General features: G+C 50.3%; 1 protein-coding gene across 1 annotated transcript in view; it reads left to right on the top strand.

Moving 5' to 3' along the window:
- Positions 1-23677, top strand: part of ACVRL1 (activin A receptor like type 1) — a 183519-nt gene extending 159842 nt beyond the window's left edge. Inside the window, exons 9-10 of the mRNA XM_086963787.1 lie at positions 10856-10986; positions 19784-23677. Coding sequence (XP_086819913.1) covers positions 10856-10986; positions 19784-19915 — 263 coding nt within the window. The 3' untranslated portion in view covers positions 19916-23677. The remainder of the gene's footprint in view (positions 1-10855; positions 10987-19783) is intronic.
- Positions 23678-24819: the final 1142 nt, after the last annotated feature.

The raw sequence follows: 24819 nt of genomic DNA, 5'->3' as shown, positions 1-24819 counted from the left end.
TAAAAAGCAGGCCAACTAGCCAATCAAAAGCAGTCTTCTGAAGGGAATGCCTGAAGATGTCACATTTATGTCTGTCATGAGGTAGTGGTTATGAATGGCTCCTCCGCAGGTCCTAACAATTCGGGTAACCGTTCCCGGGTCCAACTCTACTCAATTTGGGAATTTTCAAGATGGTGAAAGTCTGCTGCCATACTCAATTTGGGCTCTAGGGGTTGGGGGAGTGTAATATTGTAAACCTAGTGAGCCCCCCAATCTAATTCAGAAATTCTCTTTGAGGCAGCCACTGTACTCCAATACACTCAGAGATAGACATCTGGTAGGCAAAAAGCTTTCAAGCAACCAGACAGTGGATACATAAAAATTGTCTTCACATCCTGTTTCTTTCTTTTCAAGTCTTCACCATGTGTTATATGCAAACCTCAGTAGACCTGTCAAGCAGGATTTGACACTCCAGCAGGTCTTGACACTGTAATGCTAAAAAGGATGCTCACAGTTCACACCATTCTGGTGAGCTCAAGGAAGTCATCCCTGCCAGTTCAGGTCGACCTGTCACTTACTGTGCTCCTTGGAGGCATTTCACACCTTTTTCACACCTATTCCAATGCTAACCCCTGGCTGGGACAAGTTGGAGAGCAAATGCAAATTAGCTGCCAGGAGCTTCAGGCAGGGAAAGAGCAACTGTCTTAAAAGTTACTTTTCCTTAATATTTATTAAAAAAAAGTTACCTAATTATTTTTCTAGCTAGTCCCATTCCTGAGATACATTATTAGGATTTTAATAAGTACTGTGGTTTTCTATGTAGAACTGCTAGGCCTGCCACAGTGAAACGTAGCTTTTGGGTGCAAGTCACTGTAAGGACATGTTAACATTAAATCTCTCCATGTCCTACTTTTAAATAGCATCCACCCTGCCTTGAGGGCTACCAGGTCTACATTGGGGTAACTTACTAACATTTATAAGAGAGCTTTTGACCTGTCAATATGTTTTATTTTAACCGATCAAATTGCACTTCTACATTTTACATGGTCAGGCTACAATGGTAGGCCTGAGGCCATTTTGCACTGCCATTGTAGATAGCACAATAGGTTCTGCAGTCCACAAATGAAATTTAAGTTACAGGCCCTGGGTACACTTGTACCATATACTAGGTAGAGGTATTGAATGGGGGAGCACAGGGTACTTTATTACTAGTTAGCAGGGGTAAAGTTCACAGAGTTTTAAAGCCAGCAAAAATATAGTGTCAACAAAAGGCAAAAAATCTGGGATGGTCACATAGAAAATCTGGATTTCCTACAAACATATTCTGTAGAACAGTGATAGACAAGTCCTGTAGTACAATCATGGTCATACTTTATATTGCAGCACTTGAAAACACATTTAGAGGGTACAATTTACCAATCCCATAATGACTCCTTCACTCATGTCACACATTACTAACTTGTCCTGTGATAGCGACTGCACCCCAAAGTAATCATTACTTCTTCGGTACTCGCTGAGGTACATATTACTTGCCTTGTAACCTCTGCAGTACTTGCACCCCACATGTTGATCATGTAACTCCTACAGTTCTTGGATCACCCATCACTACCTTACATGACTACTCCTGTAAGCCGTCTGGCATACGTTGCTTAGTACTGACTCTGTTCTCAACCTTGCACACTTAAAGCACACACATGGAATGTGCAATGCTGGTCTTTTAATTGCCCCATCTCTTTTAAAGCTCATTGCTGGTCCTGTAGCCACTTCATCTTGAAGCATGCATTATTTGTCCTGTAATTGCTTGCTATTATAGCACACGTTGCTGATTCTGTAGCCACTTCCTCTTAAAGCACATGCTGCTTGTCCAGTAGCCTCTTGCTGTAGCAACACACATTGCTGGTCCTGTAGATGCTTCCTTTTGGAGTGCACATTGCTGATCCTGTAGCTGCGTGCTCCTGCAGGGCACATTGCTCATCTTGTAACTGCTTGCTGTTGAAGCAGGTATTGACGGTCCTGTAGGCACTTGCTCTTGGAATGCACATCATTGGTCATGTAGCTGCTTGCTATTGAAGCATTCATTGCAGGTCACTGTACCGACTGCACTTGGATTGCACATTGCTCCCATGCAGCAGCCTCTTGCTTGTGTGGCACACATTGCTTGTCCTGTACATGATTGCTCTTGGAGTGCACAGCACTGGTCCTGTAACTACTTTAGCTTCTGGAGCTCACATTTCTTGTCCTGTTTCTGCTTGCTCATAGGGTGTACATTGCTGGTCCTGTAGCCTCTTGCAGCACACATTGCTGGTTCTGTAACTGTTTGCTCTTGTAGTGCACACTGATTGTCCTCTCACCACTTACTTCCGTAGCAAGCATTGCTCGTCTTGTAACAACTTGTGCTTATAGCATGCTTTGCTGGCCCTGAAACCTCCTGCTGTTTGAGTGTGCAGTGCTGGCACAGTAATCTCTTTCTGTTGTAGTGCTGCACCTGTAGCCGCTTGATTTTTTGAAAGGAACATTGGTGGTCCAGTAACCACTTGTTCTTGGAGTGCACATTGCTGGTCCAGTAACCGATTGCTCTTGGAATGCACAGGGGAGATCCAGTAGCTGCTTGCTCTTGGAGTGCACATTGCTGGTCCAGTAATCGCTTGCAGAGCAAGCTGCTGGTCCAGACTGTTTGCTCTTGGAGTGCACATTGCTGGTCCAGTAACTGCTTGCTCTTGGAACACACACTGGCGATCCAGTACCTGCTTGCTCTTAGAGTGCACACTACTGGTCCCATAACCGCTTGCTCTTGGCGTGTACATTGCTGGTCCTGTAACCGTGCTCTTAGAGCGCACATTGCTGATCCAGTAACCGCCTGCTCTTGGAGTGTACATTGCTGGTCCTGTAACCGTGCTCTAGGAGGGCACATTGCTGACCCAGTAACTGCTTGGTCTTTGAGCGCACATTGCTGGTCCAGTAACTGCACTCTTGGAGCGCCCATTACTGGTTTGGTACCACTTGCTCTTGGTGCGTATATTTCTGGTCCAGTAACTGCTTCCACCTGGAGCACACTTTGCTGGACCAGTAAGGTACATGGAACGCACATTGTTGGTCCAATAACCGTTTGCTCTTGTAGCACACATTGCTCGTCTTGTAACCACTTGCGCTTGTAGCATGCTTTGCTGGACCTGAAGCTGCTTACTTTTTGAGTGTGCTTTGCTGGCATGGTAATCGCTTACTGTTGTAGTGCACATTGCTGCACCTGTAGCCGCTTGATTTTTGGTACGCACATTGGTGGTCCAGTAACCGCTTGCTCTTGGAGTACACATTGCTGTTCCAGGAATCGCTTGCTCTTGCCGTGCACATTGCTGGTCCAGACAGCCAGGGGAGATCCAGTAGCTGCTTGCTCTTGGAGTGCACATTGCTGGTCCAGTAACCGATTGCTCTTGGAACGCACACAGGAGATCCAGTAGCTGCTTGCTCTTGGAGTGCACATTGCTGGTCCAGTAATCGCTTGCTCTTGCAGAGCAAGCTGCTGGTCCAGACTGTTTGCTCTTGGAGTGCACATTGCTGGTCCAGTAACTGCTTGCTCTTGGAACACACACTGGCGATCCAGTACCTGCTTGCTCTTAGAGTGCACACTACTGGTCCCATAACCGCTTGCTCTTCGAGTGCACATTGCTGGTCCAGTAACCCGCCCGCTCTTTGAGTGCACATTGCCGGTCCAGTAACCGCCTGCTCTCTGGGGGCACATTGCTGATCCAGTAACCGCGCTCTTAGAGCGCACATTGCTGATCCAGTAACCGCCTGCTCTTGGAGTGTACATTGCTGGTCCTGTAACCGTGCTCTAGGAGGGCACATTGCTGACCCAGTAACTGCTTGGTCTTTGAGCGCACATTGCTGGTCCAGTAACTGCACTCTTGGAGCGCCCATTACTGGTTTGGTACCACTTGCTCTTGGTGCGTATATTTCTGGTCCAGTAACTGCTTCCACCTGGAGCACACTTTGCTGGACCAGTAAGGTACATGGAACGCACATTGTTGGTCCAATAACCGTTTGCTCTTGTAGCACACATTGCTCGTCTTGTAACCACTTGCGCTTGTAGCATGCTTTGCTGGACCTGAAGCTGCTTACTTTTTGAGTGTGCTTTGCTGGCATGGTAATCGCTTACTGTTGTAGTGCACATTGCTGCACCTGTAGCCGCTTGATTTTTGGTACGCACATTGGTGGTCCAGTAACCGCTTGCTCTTGGAGTACACATTGCTGTTCCAGGAATCGCTTGCTCTTGCAGTGCACATTGCTGGTCCAGACAGCCAGGGGAGATCCAGTAGCTGCTTGCTCTTGGAGTGCACATTGCTGGTCCAGTAACCGATTGCTCTTGGAACGCACACAGGAGATCCAGTAGCTGCTTGCTCTTGGATGCACATTGCTGGTCCAGTAATTGCTTGCTCTTGCAGAGCAAGCTGCTGGTCCAGACTGTTTGCTCTTGGAGTGCACATTGCTGGTCCAGTAACTGCTTGCTCTTGGAACACACACCGGCGATCCAGTACCTGCTTGCTCTTAGAGTGCACACTACTGGTCCAGTAACCGCTTGCTCTTGGAGTGTACATTGCTGGTCCAGTAACCAATTGCTCTTGGAACGCACACAGGAGATCCAGTAGCTGCTTGCTCTTGGAGTGCACATTGCTGGTCCAGTAACCGATTGCTCTTGGAACGCACACAGGAGATCCAGTAGCTACTTGCTCTTGGAGTGCACATTGCTGGTCCAGTAATCGCTTGCTCTTGCAGAGCAAGCTGCTGGTCCAGACTGTTTGCTCTTGGAGTGAACATTGCTGGTCCAGTAACTGCTTGCTCTTGGAATACACACCGGCGATCCAGTACCTGCTTGCTCTTAGAGTGCACACTACTGGTCCCATAACCGCTTGCTCTTGGAGTGTACATTGCTGGTCCTGTAAAAGTGCTCTAGGAGGGCACATTGCTGACCCAGTAACTGCTTGGTCTTTGAGCGCACATTGCTGGTCCAGTAACTACACTCTTGGAGCGCCCATTACTGGTTTGGTACCACTTGCTCTTGGTGCGTATATTTCTGGTCTAGTAACTGCTTCCTCCTGGAGCACACTTTGCTGGACCAGTAAGGTACATGGAACGCACATTGTTGGTCCAATAACCGCTTGCTCTTGTAGCACACATTGCTCGTCTTGTAACCACTTGCGCTTGTAGCATGCATTGCTGGACCTGAAGCTGCTTACTTTTTGAGTGTGCTTTGCTGGCATGGTAATCGCTTACTGTTGTAGTGCACATTGCTGCACCTGTAGCCGCTTGATTTTTGGTACGCACATTGGTGGTCCAGTAACCGCTTGCTCTTGGAGTACACATTGCTGTTCCAGGAATCGCTTGCTCTTGCAGTGCACATTGCTGGTCCAGACAGCTTGCTCTCGGAGTGCACATTGCTGGTCCAGTAACTTCTTGCTCTTGGAACGCACATTGCTGGTCCAGTAACCGTTTGCTCTTGGAACACACATTGCTGGTCCAGTAACCGTTTGCTCTTGGAGCACACATTGCTGGTCCAGTAACCGGTTGCTCTTGGCACGCACATTGCTGGTCCTGTAAGTTACTTGGAATTCACATTGCCGGTCCAGTACCCGCTTGCTCTTGTTACGCACATTGCTGGTCCAGTAGCCACTTGCTCTTGTTACGCACGTTGTTAGTCCAGTAACTTCTTGTTCTTAGAGTGCATTTGCTGATCCAGTAACCTCCTGCTCTCTGAGTGCACATTGCTGATTTAGTAACCGCCTGCTCTCTGAGTGCACATTGCTGATCCAGTAACCGCCTGCTCTTTGAGTGCACATTGCCGGTCCAGTAACCGCCCGCTCTTTGAGTGCACATTGCTGATCCAGTAACCGCCTGCTCTCTGAGTGCACATTGCTGATCCAGTAACCGCCCGCTCTTTGAGTGCAAATTGCTGGTCCTGTAACCGCCTGCTCTTTGAGTGCACATTGCCGGTGCAGTAACCGCCTGCTCTCTGAGTGCACATTGCCGATCCAGTAACCGCCTGCTCTCTGAGTGCACATTGCCGGTCCAGTAACCGCCCGCTCTTCGAGTGCAAATTGCCGGTCCAGTAACCGCCCGCTCTTTGAGTGAACATTGCTGATCCAGTAACCACCCGCTCTCTGAGTGAACATTGCTGATCCAGTAACCACCTGATCTCTGAGTGAACATTGCTGATCCAGTAACCGCCCACTCTCTGAGTGCACATTGCCGGTCCAGTAACCGCCCACTCTTCGAGTGCACATTGCCGGTCCAGTAACCCGCCCTTTGAGTGCACATTGCTGATTCAGTAACCGCCTGCTCTCTGAGTGCACATTGCTGATCCAGTAACCGCCTGCTCTTTGAGTGCACATTGCCGGTCCAGTAACCGCCCGCTCTTTGAGTGCACATTGCTGATCCAGTAACCGCCTGCTCTCTGAGTGCACATTGCTGATCCAGTAACCGCCCGCTCTTTGAGTGCAAATTGCTGGTCCTGTAACCGCCTGCTCTTTGAGTGCACATTGCCGGTGCAGTAACCGCCTGCTCTCTGAGTGCACATTGCCGATCCAGTAACCGCCTGCTCTCTGAGTGCACATTGCCGGTCCAGTAACCGCCCGCTCTTCGAGTGCAAATTGCCGGTCCAGTAACCGCCCGCTCTTTGAGTGAACATTGCTGATCCAGTAACCGCCCGCTCTCTGAGTGAACATTGCTGATCCAGTAACCACCTGATCTCTGAGTGAACATTGCTGATCCAGTAACCGCCCACTCTCTGAGTGCACATTGCCGGTCCAGTAACCGCCCACTCTTCGAGTGCACATTGCCGGTCCAGTAACCCGCCCTTTGAGTGCACATTGCTGGTCCAGTAACCGCCCGCTCTTCGAGTGCACATTGCCGGTCCAGTAACCGCCCGCTCTTCGAGTGCACATTGCCGGTCCAGTAACCCGCCCGCTCTTTGAGTGCACATTGCCGGTCCAGTAACCGCCTGCTCTCTGGGGGCACATTGCTGATCAAGTAACCGCGCTCTTGGAGCGCACATTGCTGATCCAGTAACCGCCTGCTCTTGGAGTGTACATTGCTGGTCCTGTAACCGTGCTCTAGGAGGGCACATTGCTGACCCAGTAACTGCTTGGTCTTTGAGCGCACATTGCTGGTCCAGTAACTGCACTCTTGGAGCGCCCATTACTGGTTTGGTACCACTTGCTCTTGGTGCGTATATTTCTGGTCTAGAAACTGCTTCCTCCTGGAGCACACTTTGCTGGACCAGTAAGGTACATGGAACGCACATTGTTGGTCCAATAACCGCTTGCTCTTGTAGCACACATTGCTCGTCTTGTAACCACTTGCGCCTGTAGCATGCTTTGCTGGACCTGAAGCTGCTTACTTTTTGAGTGTGCTTTGCTGGCATGGTAATTGCTTACTGTTGTAGTGCACATTGCTGCACCTGTAGCCGCTTGATTTTTGGTACGCACATTGGTGGTCCAGTAACCGCTTGCTCTTGGAGTACACATTGCTGTTCCAGGAATCGCTTGCTCTTGCAGTGCACATTGCTGGTCCAGACAGCTTGCTCTCGGAGTGCACATTGCTGGTCCAGTAACTTCTTGCTCTTGGAACGCACATTGCTGGTCCAGTAACCGTTTGCTCTTGGAACACACATTGCTGGTCCAGTAACTGTTTGCTCTTGGAACACACATTGCTGGTCCAGTAACCGGTTGCTCTTGGCACGCACATTGCTGGTCCTGTAAGTTACTTGGAATTCACATTGCTGGTCCAGTACCCGCTTGCTCTTGTTACGCACATTGCTGGTCCAGTAGCCACTTGCTCTTGTTACGCACATTGTTAGTCCAGTAACTTCTTGTTCTTAGAGTGCATTTGCTGATCCAGTAACCGCCTGCTCTCTGAGTGCACATTGCTGATTCAGTAACCGCCTGCTCTCTGAGTGCACATTGCTGATCCAGTAACCGCCTGCTCTTTGAGTGCACATTGCCGGTCCAGTAACCGCCCGCTCTTCGAGTGCACATTGCCGGTCCAGTAACCGCCCGCTCTTCGAGTGCACATTGCCGGTCCAGTAACCGCCTGCTCTTTGAGTGCACATTGCCGGTCCAGTAACCGCCCGCTCTTTGAGTGCACATTGCTGATCCAGTAACCGCCCGCTCTTTGAGTGCACATTGCTGGTCCTGTAACCGCCTGCTCTCTGAGTGCACATTGCTGATCCAGTAACCGCCTGCTCTCTGAGTGAACATTCCTGATCCAGTAACCGCCTGCTCTTCGAGTGCAAATTGTCGGTCCAGTAACCGCCCGCTCTTTGAGTGAACATTGCTGATCCAGTAACCGCCCGCTCTCTGAGTGAACATTGCTGATCCAGTAACCACCTGATCTCTGAGTGAACATTGCTGATCCAGTAACCGCCCAGTCTCTGAGTGCACATTGCCGGTCCAGTAACCGCCCGCTCTTCGAGTGCACATTGCCGGTCCAGTAACCCGCCCGCTCTTTGAGTGCACATTGCCGGTCCAGTAACCGCCCGCTCTTCGAGTGCACATTGCCGGTCCAGTAACCGCCCGCTGTTCGAGTGCACATTGCCGGTCCAGTAACCCGCCCGCTCTTTGAGTGCACATTGCCGGTTCAGTAACCGCCCGCTCTTCGAGTGCACATTGCCGGTCCAGTAACCGCGCGCTCTTCGAGTGCACATTGCCGGTCCAGTAACCCGCCCGCTCTTTGAGTGCACATTGCCGGTCCAGTAACCGCCCGCTCTTCGAGTGCACATTGCCGGTCCAGTAACCGCCCGCTCTTCGAGTGCACATTGCCGGTCCAGTAACCCGCCCGCTCTTTGAGTGCACATTGCCGGTCCAGTAACCGCCTGCTCTCTGAGTGCACATTGCTGATCCAGTAACCGCGCTCTTGGAGCGCACATTGCTGATCCAGTAATCGCCTGCTCTCTGAGTGCACATTGCTGATCCAGTAACCGCGCTCTTGGAGCGCACATTGCTGATCCAGTAACCGCCTGCTCTCTGAGTGCACATTGCTGATCCAGTAACCGCGCTCTTGGAGCGCACATTGCTGATCCAGTAACCGCCTGCTCTCTGAGTGCACATTGCTGATCCAGTAACCGCGCTCTTGGAGCGCACATTGCTGATCCAGTAACCGCCTGCTCTTTGAGTGCACATTGCTGATCCAGTAACCGCGCTCTTGAAGCGCACATTGCCGCCGGTCCAGTTTGGAGCGCCCATTGTCGGTCCAGTAATCGCTTGCTCTTTGAACGTACATTGTTGGTTGTGTAAGTCTTTGCTCCGTAACGCACGTTTAACTGCTTCAGTTCCTATAGCTCATCATCAGTTAGCTCACGATTCGCATAGTGCTGCTCCTGTAGGCGCTAGCTCTTTGAAAGGCCCGTACAGGCCTGTAAACGCTTCCTCTGGGAGGGCACGGCTGCTGGCCCTGCAGCCCTGGCTCTGGAGCGCGCAGTGAGGTTGCTGCTGTCCCTCTCCCGCAGCACGCCCAGACCACATATTGCTGGCTCCGGGTGCAGAAAGCCCCCTCTATCAGCGCTCGTAATGTCAGGAGGGGCGAGAATCATAAACAGTGTAATCTGGTGTCAGCACCCAGGGCTGTGATTAAAGGCGGGTTTACACTCAATCAGCGCTCTGTTTGCACAGCACTGATTAGGCGGCGAACGCAGCGGGGAAGAGCTGGACGTGCGCCACCGGGGCTGTCCCTGCTTCCTGTCCGCGCGGGCCCTGCAGCCGGAAGTTTCCATGTACACTGCACAGCTGAAGGAATGAGCCCCGGCTGTACCTACGTCATATTTTACGCTCACCGCCGGGGAAAAATGTTTTACTACCAAAACCTGCAGTGGTGCTTTTTGTATCGACCTTGTTCTCTATAAGGTCATATCATGCCTTAGTATACGATATTACAGTGTAGCATCACATAACATATGACACCACAACATACATAACATATAACATTCGATCTCATCCAGGCCACATCATAGCGTTAGCTATAATGTAATGTAACGCAACTCTTCCTATAATAGTATAATATACTGTGACACCCAGAACGTAATGCAACACGTCACACACAACATGCCATACGATATCATGTCATGACGCAGCATGGGACAGCATGACAATATTTCACAAAACGATATACCTTACCATTTCATACTACACTGCACTACGCATACCATCCGTAGCATAATATTGCATCACTTTACATAACACACAATAACGCACCGCAGCACACGATGCTATCCCATTTATACAAGACACCACAAAAAAGTCATTCCGTTTCGCATCACACCCTACGTACTCCCTGCCATTCAGTGCTTAACTTGTGCCAGGGATTACAGGTGCTGTGCACCTAGTTTCTACGTTTTCAAGCTCCCCAGTTTGTCTATGCTGCCCCTCCACGCCTGCCCCCCTACCCGGGAGTGCCTCTACTTTTATGCTTTCCCTGAAATTCGTAGGGGAGGCATAGAAATACCCCCAAATATTAGAGGAGATGATAAACCCAGTCCTGAAATATTGTGGGAAACTTTTTGGTAGTAAGCATTGCCATACTTTCGGCAAGCAGAAGATTAAAAATACGTCATTTAGTGCATCCGTTTGTTGGGTTTTTCAGAAGTTAGCAGTATCAAAAGCAAAGTGTGGATGGTGCAACAGCATTAAAATACTGGCGGATGTACAGGTGGTGGTAACACATTGCTATTGATACTACTACGAAGGTGAGTCCTGTTAAAAGTGAAAATAGCAAACAAATAGTTCGAAGAATGACTCTGTATCACAGATATTAGGTGCATGCCTGCCTGAACTTGCAGTACCTGTAGACGGCTTCAGTAGTTGCACTCACCGGCTCTGTTTTTCTCCTGCAGGGATGGTGGACGAGTACAGGCCTCCTTTCTTCGATGTAGTGCCAAGTGACCCGAGCTTTGAAGACATGAAGAAGGTGGTGTGCAAGGACCAGCAGAGACCAGTCATCCCCAACACCTACTATTCAGACACAGTAAGTGCGCACTCGCTTGTAGTATGGGTGGCAGATGCCGTTGGTCCGAACACATCTCCTCAGAGGCTTCAAATAGTGAATACGCGAACACTTGTGGAGTACCAGGTGCTCGATGAAGGCTTCAAGTAGCATAATCCACATTCATCAGGGACCCTTAAGGAACCACAGACCCTTTATTTCACATTCTTATCCACATTAGGCTTAAGGGCTGACCCGGACAGACAGAAGCAGTATCTTCTGACTGCCAGAGGTACTGGCAATGGCTCCTCACACTAACCCCTAGAGCTGCACTTTTCTTCTATCATCAGTGCTATTGACTGCAGTGCCAAAAACTGACCCTACAGAGGGACAATATCTTCAAATTACCAAGGGCGTTAGTTGCTGCCCCCATCCTGACCTCCAGCGAGAGAAAGGAATATCCTCCTATCACCTGTAGGTTAGCAGCAAGATGGGATGACGACCTGCCTGTTTCACTGACAGACGGCGAGCGAAGGAGAGCTTTGCCGTAGCTAGCAGAGGCTACAACTAATGCACGGTTCAAGTGAATACAGTTTTATTACCTACACCAGACATACCTGATCCACAGCGACGAGCACGGTTCACCGACTTGCACCCACCTGGGTGATCCACTAAAGAACTGCAAGTGCCAGAGTGCCGAGGGGCAATCTGGAGGAGGGGCTAGCGGTGTGCGCTCCATTGATGACTAAACACAATATGGCTCCCTTGAGCTTTGGGCCGACGGGCTCTTGGACAACGCACCTGCGTGCCGGTTCTGGCATCGAGGCCTTTAACTGTTGTGTGGTGACCTTCTCTTCCACCCCTAACGATCTTTCTCTACTGATGAGGGAAGTTATCCCGAAACCCGAGACATGTCTCGGGCGATATCCTAAAACCCGGGACATGTATCGGGTCTAGAGATTCATCAGTCCCACAAGTACCGACTTGCACCCACCTGGGTGATCCACTAAAGAACTGCAAGTGCCAGAGTCCCGAGGGGCGATCCGGAGGAGGGGCTAGCGGTGTGCGCTCCATTGATGACTAAACACAATATGGCTCCCTTGAGCTTTGGGCCGACGGGCTCTTGGACGACGCACCTGCGTGCCGGTTCTGACATCGAGGCCTTTGACTGTTGTGTGGCGACCTTCTCTTCCACCCCTAACGATCTTTCTCTACTGATGAGGGAAGTTATCCCGAAACCCGAGACATGTCTCGGGCGATATGCTAAAACCCGGGACATTTATCGGGTCTAGAGATTCATCAGTCCTACAAGTACCGACTTGCACCCACCTGGGTGATCCACTAAAGAATTGCAAGTGCCGGAGTCCCGAGGGGCGATCCGGAGGAGGGGCTAGCGGTGTGCTCTCCATTGATGACTAAACACAATATAGCTCCCTTGAGCTTTGGGCCGACGGGCTCTTGGACGACGCACCTGCGTGCCAGTTCTGGCATCGAGGCCTTTGACTGTTGTGTGGCGACCTTCTCTTCCACCCCTAACGATCTTTCTCTACTGATGAGGGAAGTTATCCCAAAACCCGAGACATGTCTCGGGCGATATCCTAAAACCCGGGACATGTATCGGGTCTAGAGATTCATCAGTCCTACAAGTACCGACTTGCACCCACCTAGGTGATCCACTAAAGAACTGCAAGTGCCAGAGTCCCGAGGGGCGATCCGGAGGAGGGGCTAGCGGTGTGCGCTCCATTGATGACTAAAGACAATATGGCTCCCTTGAGCTTTGGGCCGACGGGCTCTTGGACGACGCACCTGCGTGCCGGTTCTGGCATCGAGGCCTTTGACTGTTGTGTGGCGACCTTCTCTTCCACCCCTAACGATCTTTCTCTACTGATGAGGGAAGTTATTCCGAAACCCGAGACATGTCTCGGGCGATATCCTAAAACCCGGGACATGTATCGGGTCTAGAGATTCATCAGTCCTACAAGTACCGACTTGCACCCACCTGGGTGATCCACTAAAGAACTGCAAGTGCCAGAGTCCCGAGGGGCGATCCGGAGGAGGGGCTAGCGGTGTGCGCTCCATTGATGACTAAACGGTTCACCCCAGGGTTGTCTTCTGCGTGTCCGCGATGTGGCATGGACCCCGACACATTTCTGCATATGACTTGGTACTGTACAGTTTTAGAACCAGGTGGTGCTGTCCCTTAGTACAGCAACGGCGGTGCAAATCGCCACCTCCAAAAAACGCTGTTTCCTGGGCGTGCTTCCGACACCCAAGAAGGGTCATTAGAGCCGCCAAGAGGGCCTCATTCAAGGACCACCTAGACAACAATGCACACAATAGCAAGGGGCTCTTCAACATCGTGAAGGAACTCTCCAACCCCAGCTCCAACGCCAATGACATCCCGCAGTCACAAGATCTATGCGACTCTCTGGCTACCTTCTTCCACCGCAAGATCACCGACATCCACAACAGCTTCAATGCCACGATCGCCCCGACGGCCACTGCCACCGCCCCCACCACCACCACAAACACCGACCAGCTACTCTCCTGGACAAGCGTCAACGACAAGGACACCAGCGATATTATGAAGACCATCCACTCCGGCTCACCGCTAGACCCATGCCCCCACCACATCTTCAACAAAGCCAGCACATCCATCGCACCCCAGCTCAGCAAGGCCATCAACATCTCCTTTGAGACAGCAACCTTCCCGGAAAGCTGGAAACACGCCAAGATCAACGCCTTACTCAAGATACCAACGGCGGACCCCAAAGGTCTCAAGAACTTCCGGCCCATCTCCCTGCTCCCTTTTCTGGCTAAGGTCACAGAGAAAATAGTCAACAAACAGCTGACCCGCTACCTCGAAGACAACAACATCCTGGACCTATCCCAGTCCGATTTCCCCAGCAACCACAGCACCCGAAACCGCCCTCATCGCTGCCACGGATGACATCAGGACCCTGCTAGACAACCGAGAAACAACAGCCCTCATCCTCCTGGACCTTTCAGCCGCCTTAGACACAGTCTGCCACCTCACCCTATGCACACGCCTACACAACGCCGGAATCCAAGGGAAGGCCCTGGACTGGACCACCTCCTTCCTTTCTGGCAGAAACCAGAGCGTCTGCCTTCCCCCTTCCACTCCAATGCCACCGAGATCATCTGCGGCGTACCCCAGGGCTCGTCCCTCAGCCCGATGCTGTTCAACATCTACATGGCACCCCTCGCCCACGTCGCCCGTCAATACGACCTCAACATCATCTCCTACGCCGACGACACCCAGCTGATCATCTCCCTCACCAAAGACCCTCACACAGCCAAAACCAACTTCCACGAAGGAATGAAGGACGTCGCCGACTGGATGAGGATCAGTCGACTAAAGCTGACAAAATGGAGTTCCTCATCCTTGGGCCCACCCCTTCGACCTGGGACAACTCCAGGTGGCCGACCGCACTGAGAACCGCTCCGACTCCCACTGGCCACGCACGCAACCTGGGGGTCATCCTCGACTCCACCCTCACCATGACCAAGCAGGTCAACGCCATCTCCTCCTCCTGCTTCAACACACTCCGAATGCTACGCAAGATCTTCAAATGGATCCCCACTGAAACAAGAAGAACAGTCACCCAGGCCCTCGTCACCAGCAGGCTGGACTACGGCAACGCCCTCTATGCAGGAGCATCGGCCAAACTCCTAAGACGGCTGCAATGCATCCATAACGCCTTGGCTCGTCTGATCCTCGACATCCCCCGCCGCAGCCACATCAACCCCCACCTTATAGACCTACACTGGCTCCCTGTCAACAAGAGGATAACCTTCAAGCTCCTTACCCACGCACACAAAGCCCTCCACGACACCGGCCCAGCGTACCTCAACAGACGACTCAGCTTCTACACCCCAACCCGCAAGCTCCGCTCTGCCGCCCTCGCCGCTGTCCTCCGCATCCGAAGAACGACAGCCGGAGGCAGATCCTTTTCCCACCTCGTCGCCAAGGCCTGGAACACCCTCCCCACCAACCTACCGCAGACCCAAGACCTACTGGTCTTCAGAAGACTACTCAGAGTCCCCCTCACCCCAGCGCCTTGAGACCCTCACGGGTATGTAGTGCGCTTTACAAGTGTCCTGATTGATTGATTGATTGAAGAAGGGAACTAGAAGGCGCTATAAGTTTGCGTTATGAGGACTGGTCCTGGCGAAACGGCGGATAGAGATCCACTGGATACACCCAGCACCGCCCAAATGGGAAAAATGGAGGGATGATTTTTGGAAGTGTGGGGTAGCTGAGGAATGCCGCCTCAGAGCAGTACGTTCTGATGAGAACGCGGAGAGTGATCTTTTGGAAGGGGGACAAATGTTGACTGAAGTGTCCATGGCAACGAATGAGAGCATGCAAAGTTAAACAATCGTTGGGCCCACTTTATCACCAGCTAATGCAACGTCACCAAGCATGCCCCCTCGCACCATGAACACATGAACCATAAACAAGTCTCGAGTGCACCCCCTGATTTTTTATAGTAGAGGTACAGCGCCGCCTGCCTGTCGCTGCCAAGTGGGTGGGGGTGGATAAGTGTGAATCTAGATTCCCTATTTTGGTTATCATGTTATTATATTGTTTTTTAGGATGCAGACCCTACCTTTAACAAAAAATGTACTTCTGCTCAAAACTAGAGTAACTAGGCTCACGGGCAGTGAGATCGAGTGAAACAGTGGGATGTCATGTTCAAAGCTTTGGATGCACGATGACTATAGATGTTGAAAATGTACATGCATGTCCTTGTTATGGATAAGCAGGAAGCAGTGATTAAGAAAAACAATTTTTTTTTAAGAAAAGGTTAGCAGCGGAGCCCCATCCCAGCCTAGCGAAGAGGCAAAATCTTCAATTGCCCAGTGATATTTATATTACATTGATTAATAGTTTACAAGAGTCCAGAAAATAGAACAATATAAAGTTAGAAAACCGTAAACGTGATTTTATCTACGTGACGTAAGAAATAGTAGTACAAGTCCAAACCAATTAATCAGGTTTACCTGACAATTTAGCTTACAGTATTTAACAAGTATCAACTACTATTCGAAAATAATTGTTAACATAACCCAGGAAGCAAATGAAAACAAGCATTGACAATGCAATGGACTCCGAATTCTTAAGGTAGAGCTATTGGCATTGCTCATGACAATATTTTTATTTATGTTTTTAAAAATAAATAAATAAATAAATGGCATTGTCATTTACAATGCCAATAGCAGGGCAGGAGAGCAAGCACAACGAACGAGGGGGCAGGACAGCAAGCACAAGCAACGAGGGGGGTGGGGGGCAAGACAGCAAGCACAAGCAACAGGGGGCAGGACAGCAAGCACAAGCAACGAGGAGGTCAGGACAGCAAGCACAAGCAACGGGGGGCAGGACAGCAAGCACAAGCAACGAGGGGGGGCAGGACAGCAAGCACAAGCAACTAGGGGGCAGGACAGCAAGCACAAGCAACAAGGGGGGCAGGACAGCAAGCACAAGCAACGAGGGGGGTAGGACAGCAAGCACAACCAGCGAGGGGGGGCAGGACAGCAAGCACAAGCAACGGGGGGCAGGACAGCAAGCACAAGCAACGAGGAGGTCAGGACAGCAAGCACAAGCAACGGGGGGCAGGACAGCAAGCACAAGCAACGAGGGGGCAGGACAGCAAGCACAAGCAACGAGGGGGGGCAGGACAGCAAGCACAAGCAACGGGGGCAGGACAGCAAGCACAAGCAACGAGGGGGCAGGACAGCAAGCACAAGCAACAAGGGGGTCAGGACAGCAAGCACAAGCAACGAGGGGGCAGGACAGCAAGCACAAGCAACGAGGGGGGGCAGGACAGCAAGCACAAGCAACGGGGGCAGGACAGCAAGCACAAGCAACGAGGGGGCAGGACAGCAAGCACAAGCAACAAGGGGGTCAGGACAGCAAGCACAAGCAACGGGGGGCAGGACAGCAAGCACAAGCAACAAGGGGGTCAGGACAGCAAGCACAAGCAACGGGGGCAGGACAGCAAGCACAAGCAACGAGGGGGCAGGACAGCAAGCACAAGCAACGGGGGCAGGACAGCAAGCACAACGAACGAGGTGGCAGGACAGCAAGCACAAGCAACGAGGGGGGGGCAGGACAGCAAGCACAAGCAACGGGGGGCAGGACAGCAAGCACAAGCAACGAGGGGGTCAGGACAGCAAGCACAAGCAACGGGGGCAGGACAGCAAGCACAAGCAACGAGGGGGCAGGACAGCAAGCACAAGCAACGAGGGGGCAGGACAGCAAGCACAAGCAACGAGGGGGGGCAGGACAGCAAGCACAAGCAACTAGGGGGCAGGACAGCAAGCACAAGCAACAAGGGGGGCAGGACAGCAAGCACAAGCAACGAGGGGGGTAGGACAGCAAGCACAACCAGCGAGGGGGGGCAGGAGAGCAAGCACAACCAATGAGGGGGCAGGACAGCAAGCACAAGCAACGAGGGGGGGGCAGGACAGCAAGCACAAGCAATGGGGGGGCAGGACATCAAGCACAAGCAACGAGGGGGCAGGACAGCAAGCACAAGCAACGAGCTGGGGACAGGAGAGCAAGCACAACCAGCGAGGGGGGGCAGGAGAGCAAGCACAAGCAACGAGGGGGCAGGACAGCAAGCACAAGCAACGAGGGGGCAGGACAGCAAGCACAAGAAATGAGGGGGCAGGACAGCAAGCACAAGCAACGAGGGGGCAGGACAGCGAAGCACAAGCAATGAGGGGGCAGGACAGCAAGCACGAGGGGGCAGGACAGCAAGCACAAGCAACGAGGGGGGGGCAGGAGAGTAAGCACAACCAGCGAGGGGGGGCAGGAGAGCAAGCACAAGCAACGAGGGGGCAGGGGAGCAAGCACAAGCAACAAGGGGGCAGGACAGCAAGCACGAACAACGAGGGGGCAGTAGAGCAAGCACAAGCAACGAGGGGGCAGGACAGCAAGCACAAGCAACGAGGGGGCAGGACAGCAAGGTCAAGCAACGAGGGGGCAGGACAGAAAGCACAAGCAACGAGGGGGTCAGGACAGCAAGCACAAGTAACTAGGGGGCAGGACAGCAAGCACAAGCAACAAGGGGGGCAGGACAGCAAGCACAAGCAACGAGGGGGGTAGGACAGCAAGCACAACCAGCGAGGGGGGGCAGGAGAGCAAGCACAACCAACGAGGGGGAAGGACAGCAAGCACAAGCAACGAGGGGGGGCAGGACAGCAAGCACAAGCAATGAGGGGGGGCAGGACTGCAAGCACAAGCAAAGAGGGGGCAGGACAGCAAGCACAAGCAACGAGGGGGGGACAGGAGAGCAAGCACAACCAGCAAGGGGGGGCAGGAGAGCAAGCACAACCAACGAGGGGGCAGGACAGCAAGCACAAGCAACGAGAGGGCAGGACAGCAAGCACAAGAAATGAGGGGGCAGGACAGCAAGCAAAAGCAACGAGGGGGCAGGACAGCCAGCACAAGCAATGAGGGGGCAGGACAGCAAGCACGAGGGGGCAGGACAGCAAGCACAAGCAACGAGGGGGGGGGCAGGAGAGCAAGCACAACCAGTGAGGGGGGGCAGGAGAGCAAGCACAAGCAACGAGGGGGCAGGGGAGCAAGCACAAGCAACGAGGGGGCAGGGGAGCAAGCACAAGCAACGAGGGGGCAGGACAGCAAGCACAAGCAACAAGGGGGCAGGAGAGCAAGCACAAGCAACGAGGGGGCAGGAGAGCAAGCACAAGCAACGAGGGGGCAGGACAGCAAGCACGAACAACGAGGGGGCAGTAGAGCAAGCACAAGCAATGGGCGGCAGGACAGCAAGCACAAGCAACGAGGGGGGCAGGACAGCAAGCACAAGCAACAAGGGGGGGCAGGAGAGCAAGCATGAGCAACGAGGGGGGGCAGGAGAGCAAGAACAAGCAACAAGCGAGCAGGACAGCAAGCACAAGCAACGAGGGGGGCAGGACAGCAAGCACAAGCAACGACGGGGGGCAGGAAAGCAAGCACGAGCAATGAGGGGGCAGGACAGCAAGCACAAGCAACGAGGGGGGGCAGGACAGCAAGCACGAGCAACGAGGGGGGGCAGGACTGCAAGCATGAGCAACATGGGGGGCAGGGGAGCAAGCACAAGCAACAAGGGGGGACAGCAAGCACGAACAACGAGGGAGGCAGGACAGCAAGCACGAGCAACAAGGGGGGGCAGGACAGCAAGAACTCACCGGAGGACTCGGCAGCTTCTCGACTTCTTGCGGCGGTGGTCGGGCAGAAATGGCGTCCGAAAAGCGGCGACATTTTCACTTTCGGGGGCGTGGTTTTTGCTGTTGAGTGACGGATGACGTCACGGCGAGAAAACTGCAAAAACACGCCCGCGAATTTGAAAAGCCTTTGGTCCGAGACCTAAAAACACAGGCAGGACAAAGACAAAACAAAAACAAAATAATACAGAGACTCACTAAATAGAAATATTCAACCATACACACCAACATACTATTGTAGTGCTATAGTGATGATGATGGTGATAATAATATGATTATTATTTAACTTGTTGTTGTTATTCTTCTTGGTATTATTACCAACATTAATAATAATATATGACATATTTGCAGAGGCTTTCTGAGCATTTTGTACATCGGACATCTGACTTGCCACTTTAAGAAAGTGCAAGTCCCAAAACACAAAATTTAGACAGGAACTTTTTCTCTAATCCTACTCAGAAAATGGAGCTCCCTTTTAATGAATCCTTGAGACTGTCCCACACTGTCCACAAAAAATAGCCTCTTATGGTATATTTATCAACCGCAGTTTCTCTTTTGCATCAACTTCTCTCTCTGTTGTCTCCAGATTCTATCAGCTTTGGCAAAAACCATGAAGGAATGCTGGTACCCAAGCCCGTCTGCCCGCCTGACAGCCCTCAGGATTAAAAAGACTCTGAATAAGCTCAACAACGCCGCCAACCCCAAGCAGGAGTGTTAATGGCTCAGAGGGAAGTCCATCTGACCCAGGCTCGCATACCTTGTACTGGGGACAGTTTTAGAGACTGACCATCAAAGGGCATGCCTTGGAAGGAACCTTCACTGTCACGCAACCTTCACAGCCCATCTCTTCCTGAGAACTAAAGTGGTTTTGGAATTTCAAAACACAAAGTTTTCTGTAATTAAAAGCCAGCGTGTACCAGGACCAAAAGACAACATCCTGTTTGCTATCAGTAGACCAACAATCAACACGAGGGAGCTGTTAAAGAACAGGCTTTGTTGGCAAGTTTGATAACAATGATATGACATCAAAAAAGGATCTATATTTAGGGAATCTGTTACCGGCAGATATTGTACAATCACTGATCCGAAACAGACACCCAAAATGCCATCCGAACCATAAATCAATGCTGTTCATGCCATAGTAAGACCCAAAGGTCCACCGCACACTGTAAAATAATAATTCACTATGTATCTTCAGGCGATGTGCAATCAACACCCAATGTTTTTTCAAAGACATAAAATCTTCACCCATGTTACCACGAGGCTTGAAATCCAGCTAGTGTGCAATCAAAACAAACAAAAATGGACAAACAGCTCCCATCAAAGATATGACAGTAACAACATAATGCCTTAAGAGGGCCTGCAAATTATCTGTTTTCAGAAGACCTACAGACAATTCCCAAATTGCCATCAAAGACCTGACAATATCGTCAATTGTACTATCAAAGACTTGCAAGATATGCATTGCTCCATCAAAGCCCAACAAAGTACGCCAAGCATGCCATGGAAGACATTCACTTGACGCCCAGCTTGCCTTCAAAGACCAGCAATCAACACCTAGCTAGCCATCAGAAAGACACTCAACAAGCCATCAAGGACTTGTAGACACCGACTGGGCCATTAAAGAAGATATTGACAACCAGCGTGCCTTCAGAGCCCTGCAGCTGACATGTAGCATGCCATCAAAGACCTCCATTCATCACCCAGGGAGGAATGAGAGCAGCATAATCAATAACCCGCATACAATAAAAGACTGTGGAAAAACATCAAAACAAATAAAAACAATAACCTGCATGACGACATGGGACCAGCACAAGTCACACTGTATGTTATCGAAAATAAGAAACTGACACCCTAAATGTCATCAAAGATTTTTTAAAAATCAGTGCTCCAAAGCTATTTGAAAAAGTGACAAATTAAGACATCAAAAACCCTAAATCAACACTCATGGTGGACTCAAAAAACCTGAAATCCACTGCTCAATCCTAATCCCCTGAGTATGCAGCCACTTTACGTATTGTAATAGCTCCTCTCTGGTGAATAAAGGTGGCACTGTGCTTAGTGACTGGTTCAGGAGGAGAGCTGATAAACTTATAAGGTGGCCCATTTCCAACTTCCTGTAGACCCAAAAAGATCTGTCCAACCGGGCCATTACCAAGACCCGTGTTCCTAACTAGACCTGTTTTTAACCAAAGATTCCCTGTCTATTTCGGCACTTTGAAGAGAGTAGTTTTGCTTGGCAGGGGAAAGGATCGCCTGCCAGGGGGAACATTATTTGGAACATCAATTTCTCCTTGCATTCACTTGCAGTGCATCTGGCAGCTTTGATGTGGTCGAGGAGCCTCAAAAACTATCTGCAACTGCTACAAACTTAGAAATGTTCTTGAGAAAGCAATATCTCTGATGACCCGCACACGTTGCAGGGGCAGGATTATCTTTTCATGCACTTCACTTTGTTTACACCTACTATCCCTTAAGTTTGAGGAAGAGTGTTTGCAATTGGCCCATTGCTTGGATCTAACCAAATGACCCTGGCCAGAGTACCTATTCTTTCACTTCTAATAGGTTGAATTCCAGAAGGTTTTGTGTGATCCTCCATAAAGATCTGGTTTATTGTTGCTCCAATGAATGGAAATTTAGCAAATCCTTCAAACACAACAGAAGCCTTTAGGAACAAAAAGGGTCTCAACCTGCATTTACATCTTCAAACTTTAGCAAACCTGTTTTTGCCAACATAGTCGTGGAGAATCTTCTTGCAAGTGAAATTACGTACGGAGTAAGAGATTATTTCAAACTCATATAGTTGTTTTAAATGGAACATCAGAGATTGTTAGAGCCATTGCAAATATACATAACTGAGTTATCCAAACTAGGTCCACCAGGAATGGATCCATGCCAGATTTCCAGGGGGGGGGAGGAGATATATTTATATATAAGAGTGTATTACCTACATAGTCATAGGTTATCCAGAACACCTTGCACTGCCTGACCTATCATGGTCCAAAGTAGGATGGGATCTGATGGAAGCCTTTTTGGGATGCACACCAGCCATACATTCCCTGGTGAACGAACCTTGCATACCAGTGGAAGCAGCACCACTAAAGACGTGACTACACACATATATAAAGCAAAAAAGTCATAAGGGTCACACTTGAGTAAAGGGATATCAGTTTTCATGTAGTTTTCATAAATAGAGCCTACAAAATACAGAATCTCTACTTAGACCAACACAGCCTTGAAAACACTTACTAAAGATTTAGGCCCCAATTCTGAGTTGCATGGTGTGGGAGACAGATATACCGGGGATAGAATGACTGTTTCCAGATGGTTTTCCGCCACTGTAACATATAATTCCTAGTTTGATTACCTGGAACACAGAACATGAAATAACATGTGGGCCCAGACTTACCTAGCACTTTCCTCCTTATTTATTACTGATTCTGTCAGTTTCCACATACTTGTGGAAACACAGTGGTAGAAACCAGGTGCAAATCCACATCGATGAACTGAGGATCAAGTCGGGTAGTGTCTCCTACTGGAATCCAACTTACAACAGTGATTGTATATCACGGACCATATTGTTGATATTGGTTGCCAATTCGACAAGGGCATCCTCTTGACTCAAGTGAGAGCCAGTGCAGAAGTGCCTGCTTGGTTGAACAAATTTATAATGCCTTCCAGGATCGGCTCTTGCTTGAACAGCTCCACTGAAAAGGACAAGGATATTTTTAACAGAACCAAATGCACACTTAACTTTATTTTCCTTTGTGATATCCTTTGCTTTTCAGAATAGAATTTAGCAATTAAAGACCTGATCCTTCATGGGCAAGTCCTGGTTACCCTTCGTTAATACCGTGTCACCCATGCACGGCTTGGGTTTAACCGGTTTGCTGCAAAATATTGATATTTTGATATTGCCCTGCCAAAATACCATGGTCAAAATATAGACTACCACAATATTGTGATGATAAGTATATATAGGATGTATAGGTAAGTATTGATTTTCTGTTCTTATCTCCATTTATAAGTCCATAACGATATATATGTCTTCAAGGGATGTATTTACAGAGTTAAGAATAGTAAATCTATGCTTCCTTTACGTTATTGTCGTAGTCGATATTTCGCCAGAACCGTATTTTTTCCCTCAATTTTCCCACATGCAGCCAGTTTGACGTAGTTTTCGACAAAGGTGGATTAAGGGTTAGCAAAGAACATCTGATGATCACACACAAACCTTGGATTTACTGAAAAACGTCTTCAGTGAGGAGTGAGCTAAGTGTTCTGAGACATGCGTAGCGGCAGAGCAATGGTCATTGCCACCATCCCTCTTTACTTTGTCACAGGGCATGCCAGAGATGGCATTAACTTATAGTGCAATATGTATTATTGTGTGTGAAATATTTATATGTAGGTTGTTAGATACATATTTTATTGTGGTATATTAATAAAAGTGCAATAAAGAGCTTCTGCCATTGGCCTACACATTGTCTTTTGACTTCACAAGAAATATGAGCAAAGATTTTCACTTCCTCCCCACATCCAGGGGTTACTAATTTACAGCTATTCTCTTTTCCTGGGCTCGTGGATGAGCCCTGACCTGACAGGATCACCTACAGATCAAAGCACAGGAGTTTACGAAATGTGATGCATCCAGATGCGTCACTTCATAAGTATGGAGCAGTGTGGCACATTATTTATGCCGCCGCAGCGTCACAAAAAGTGATGCAATGGTGGCGCAAAAGTGTCACAAGGGGCTTGTAAATCTACCCCGCACTGTCTAATCCTTGCAAATTGTCTCTACATATGGTCTGCAGCTTCATGCTGGCTTTTCCAGGACCAATGTTCCCATGTGTCTTTAGGGTCTTTTAAAAAAATAATATTTACAGAGTTTTTCTACCTTGCATCTGCTGTTTGATTCATCCATGCATATACCCCTGTCTATGTTAATATATTGTTAGGATTGACGCCTTAAAAAATACATACCTCAATACATACTTGCATGGGCTTTTGTCAGAAATCGTCTTCCATTGGCCTGAGGGAGTGCCATTCACATGTTGCTGCCATCCACCATGGCATACAGCCAGCACCATTTTAATGCTGGGGGCGCCAAGCGTGACAATCTCTGTTGGCACCCAGCCCCATTGAACGCCCTCACATATTCGCTCACTTGCACCCTCCAGTGGCGACCCTCATATCTCCATAGTCCCTCACTCACAATGATTTTATGAGGTCTCGCGACCTATCGATGCGCGCAAGCGCATCGAGCGTAGCGAGAATTCATGTGGCGAAAACATCTTCAAACCAAAGGGCTTTCAGCCCCGCGGTTTTCATGCAGTGCCCGTGTACATGCACGCGCATCGCATCCAAGCCCAGCCCAGTCCTCCCCTAGCAGCACTCCTCCCACGCCAGCAACTCCCCCCTCCCACACCAGCACCTCCCCTCTCTCGCATTCGCGCCATCCGGCTTCTCCTCCCCTAGCAGCACTCCTCCCACACCAGCATCTCCCCCCTCCCACACCAGCACCTCCCCTCTCTCGCATTCACGCCCACCCACCAGGCTCTCCCGCCCCCATCAGGCTTCCCTCCCAATCCGCGCATTCACGCTCCCCCTCCAGGCTCTCCC

Source organism: Lissotriton vulgaris, chromosome 1_1 (genome assembly GCF_964263255.1).
Source record: "Lissotriton vulgaris chromosome 1_1, aLisVul1.2, whole genome shotgun sequence".
Lineage (NCBI taxonomy): Eukaryota > Metazoa > Chordata > Amphibia > Caudata > Salamandridae > Lissotriton > Lissotriton vulgaris.
The sequence above is the reverse complement of the archived record's forward strand: the minus strand, read 5'-3'. Positions and strand labels throughout refer to the sequence as shown.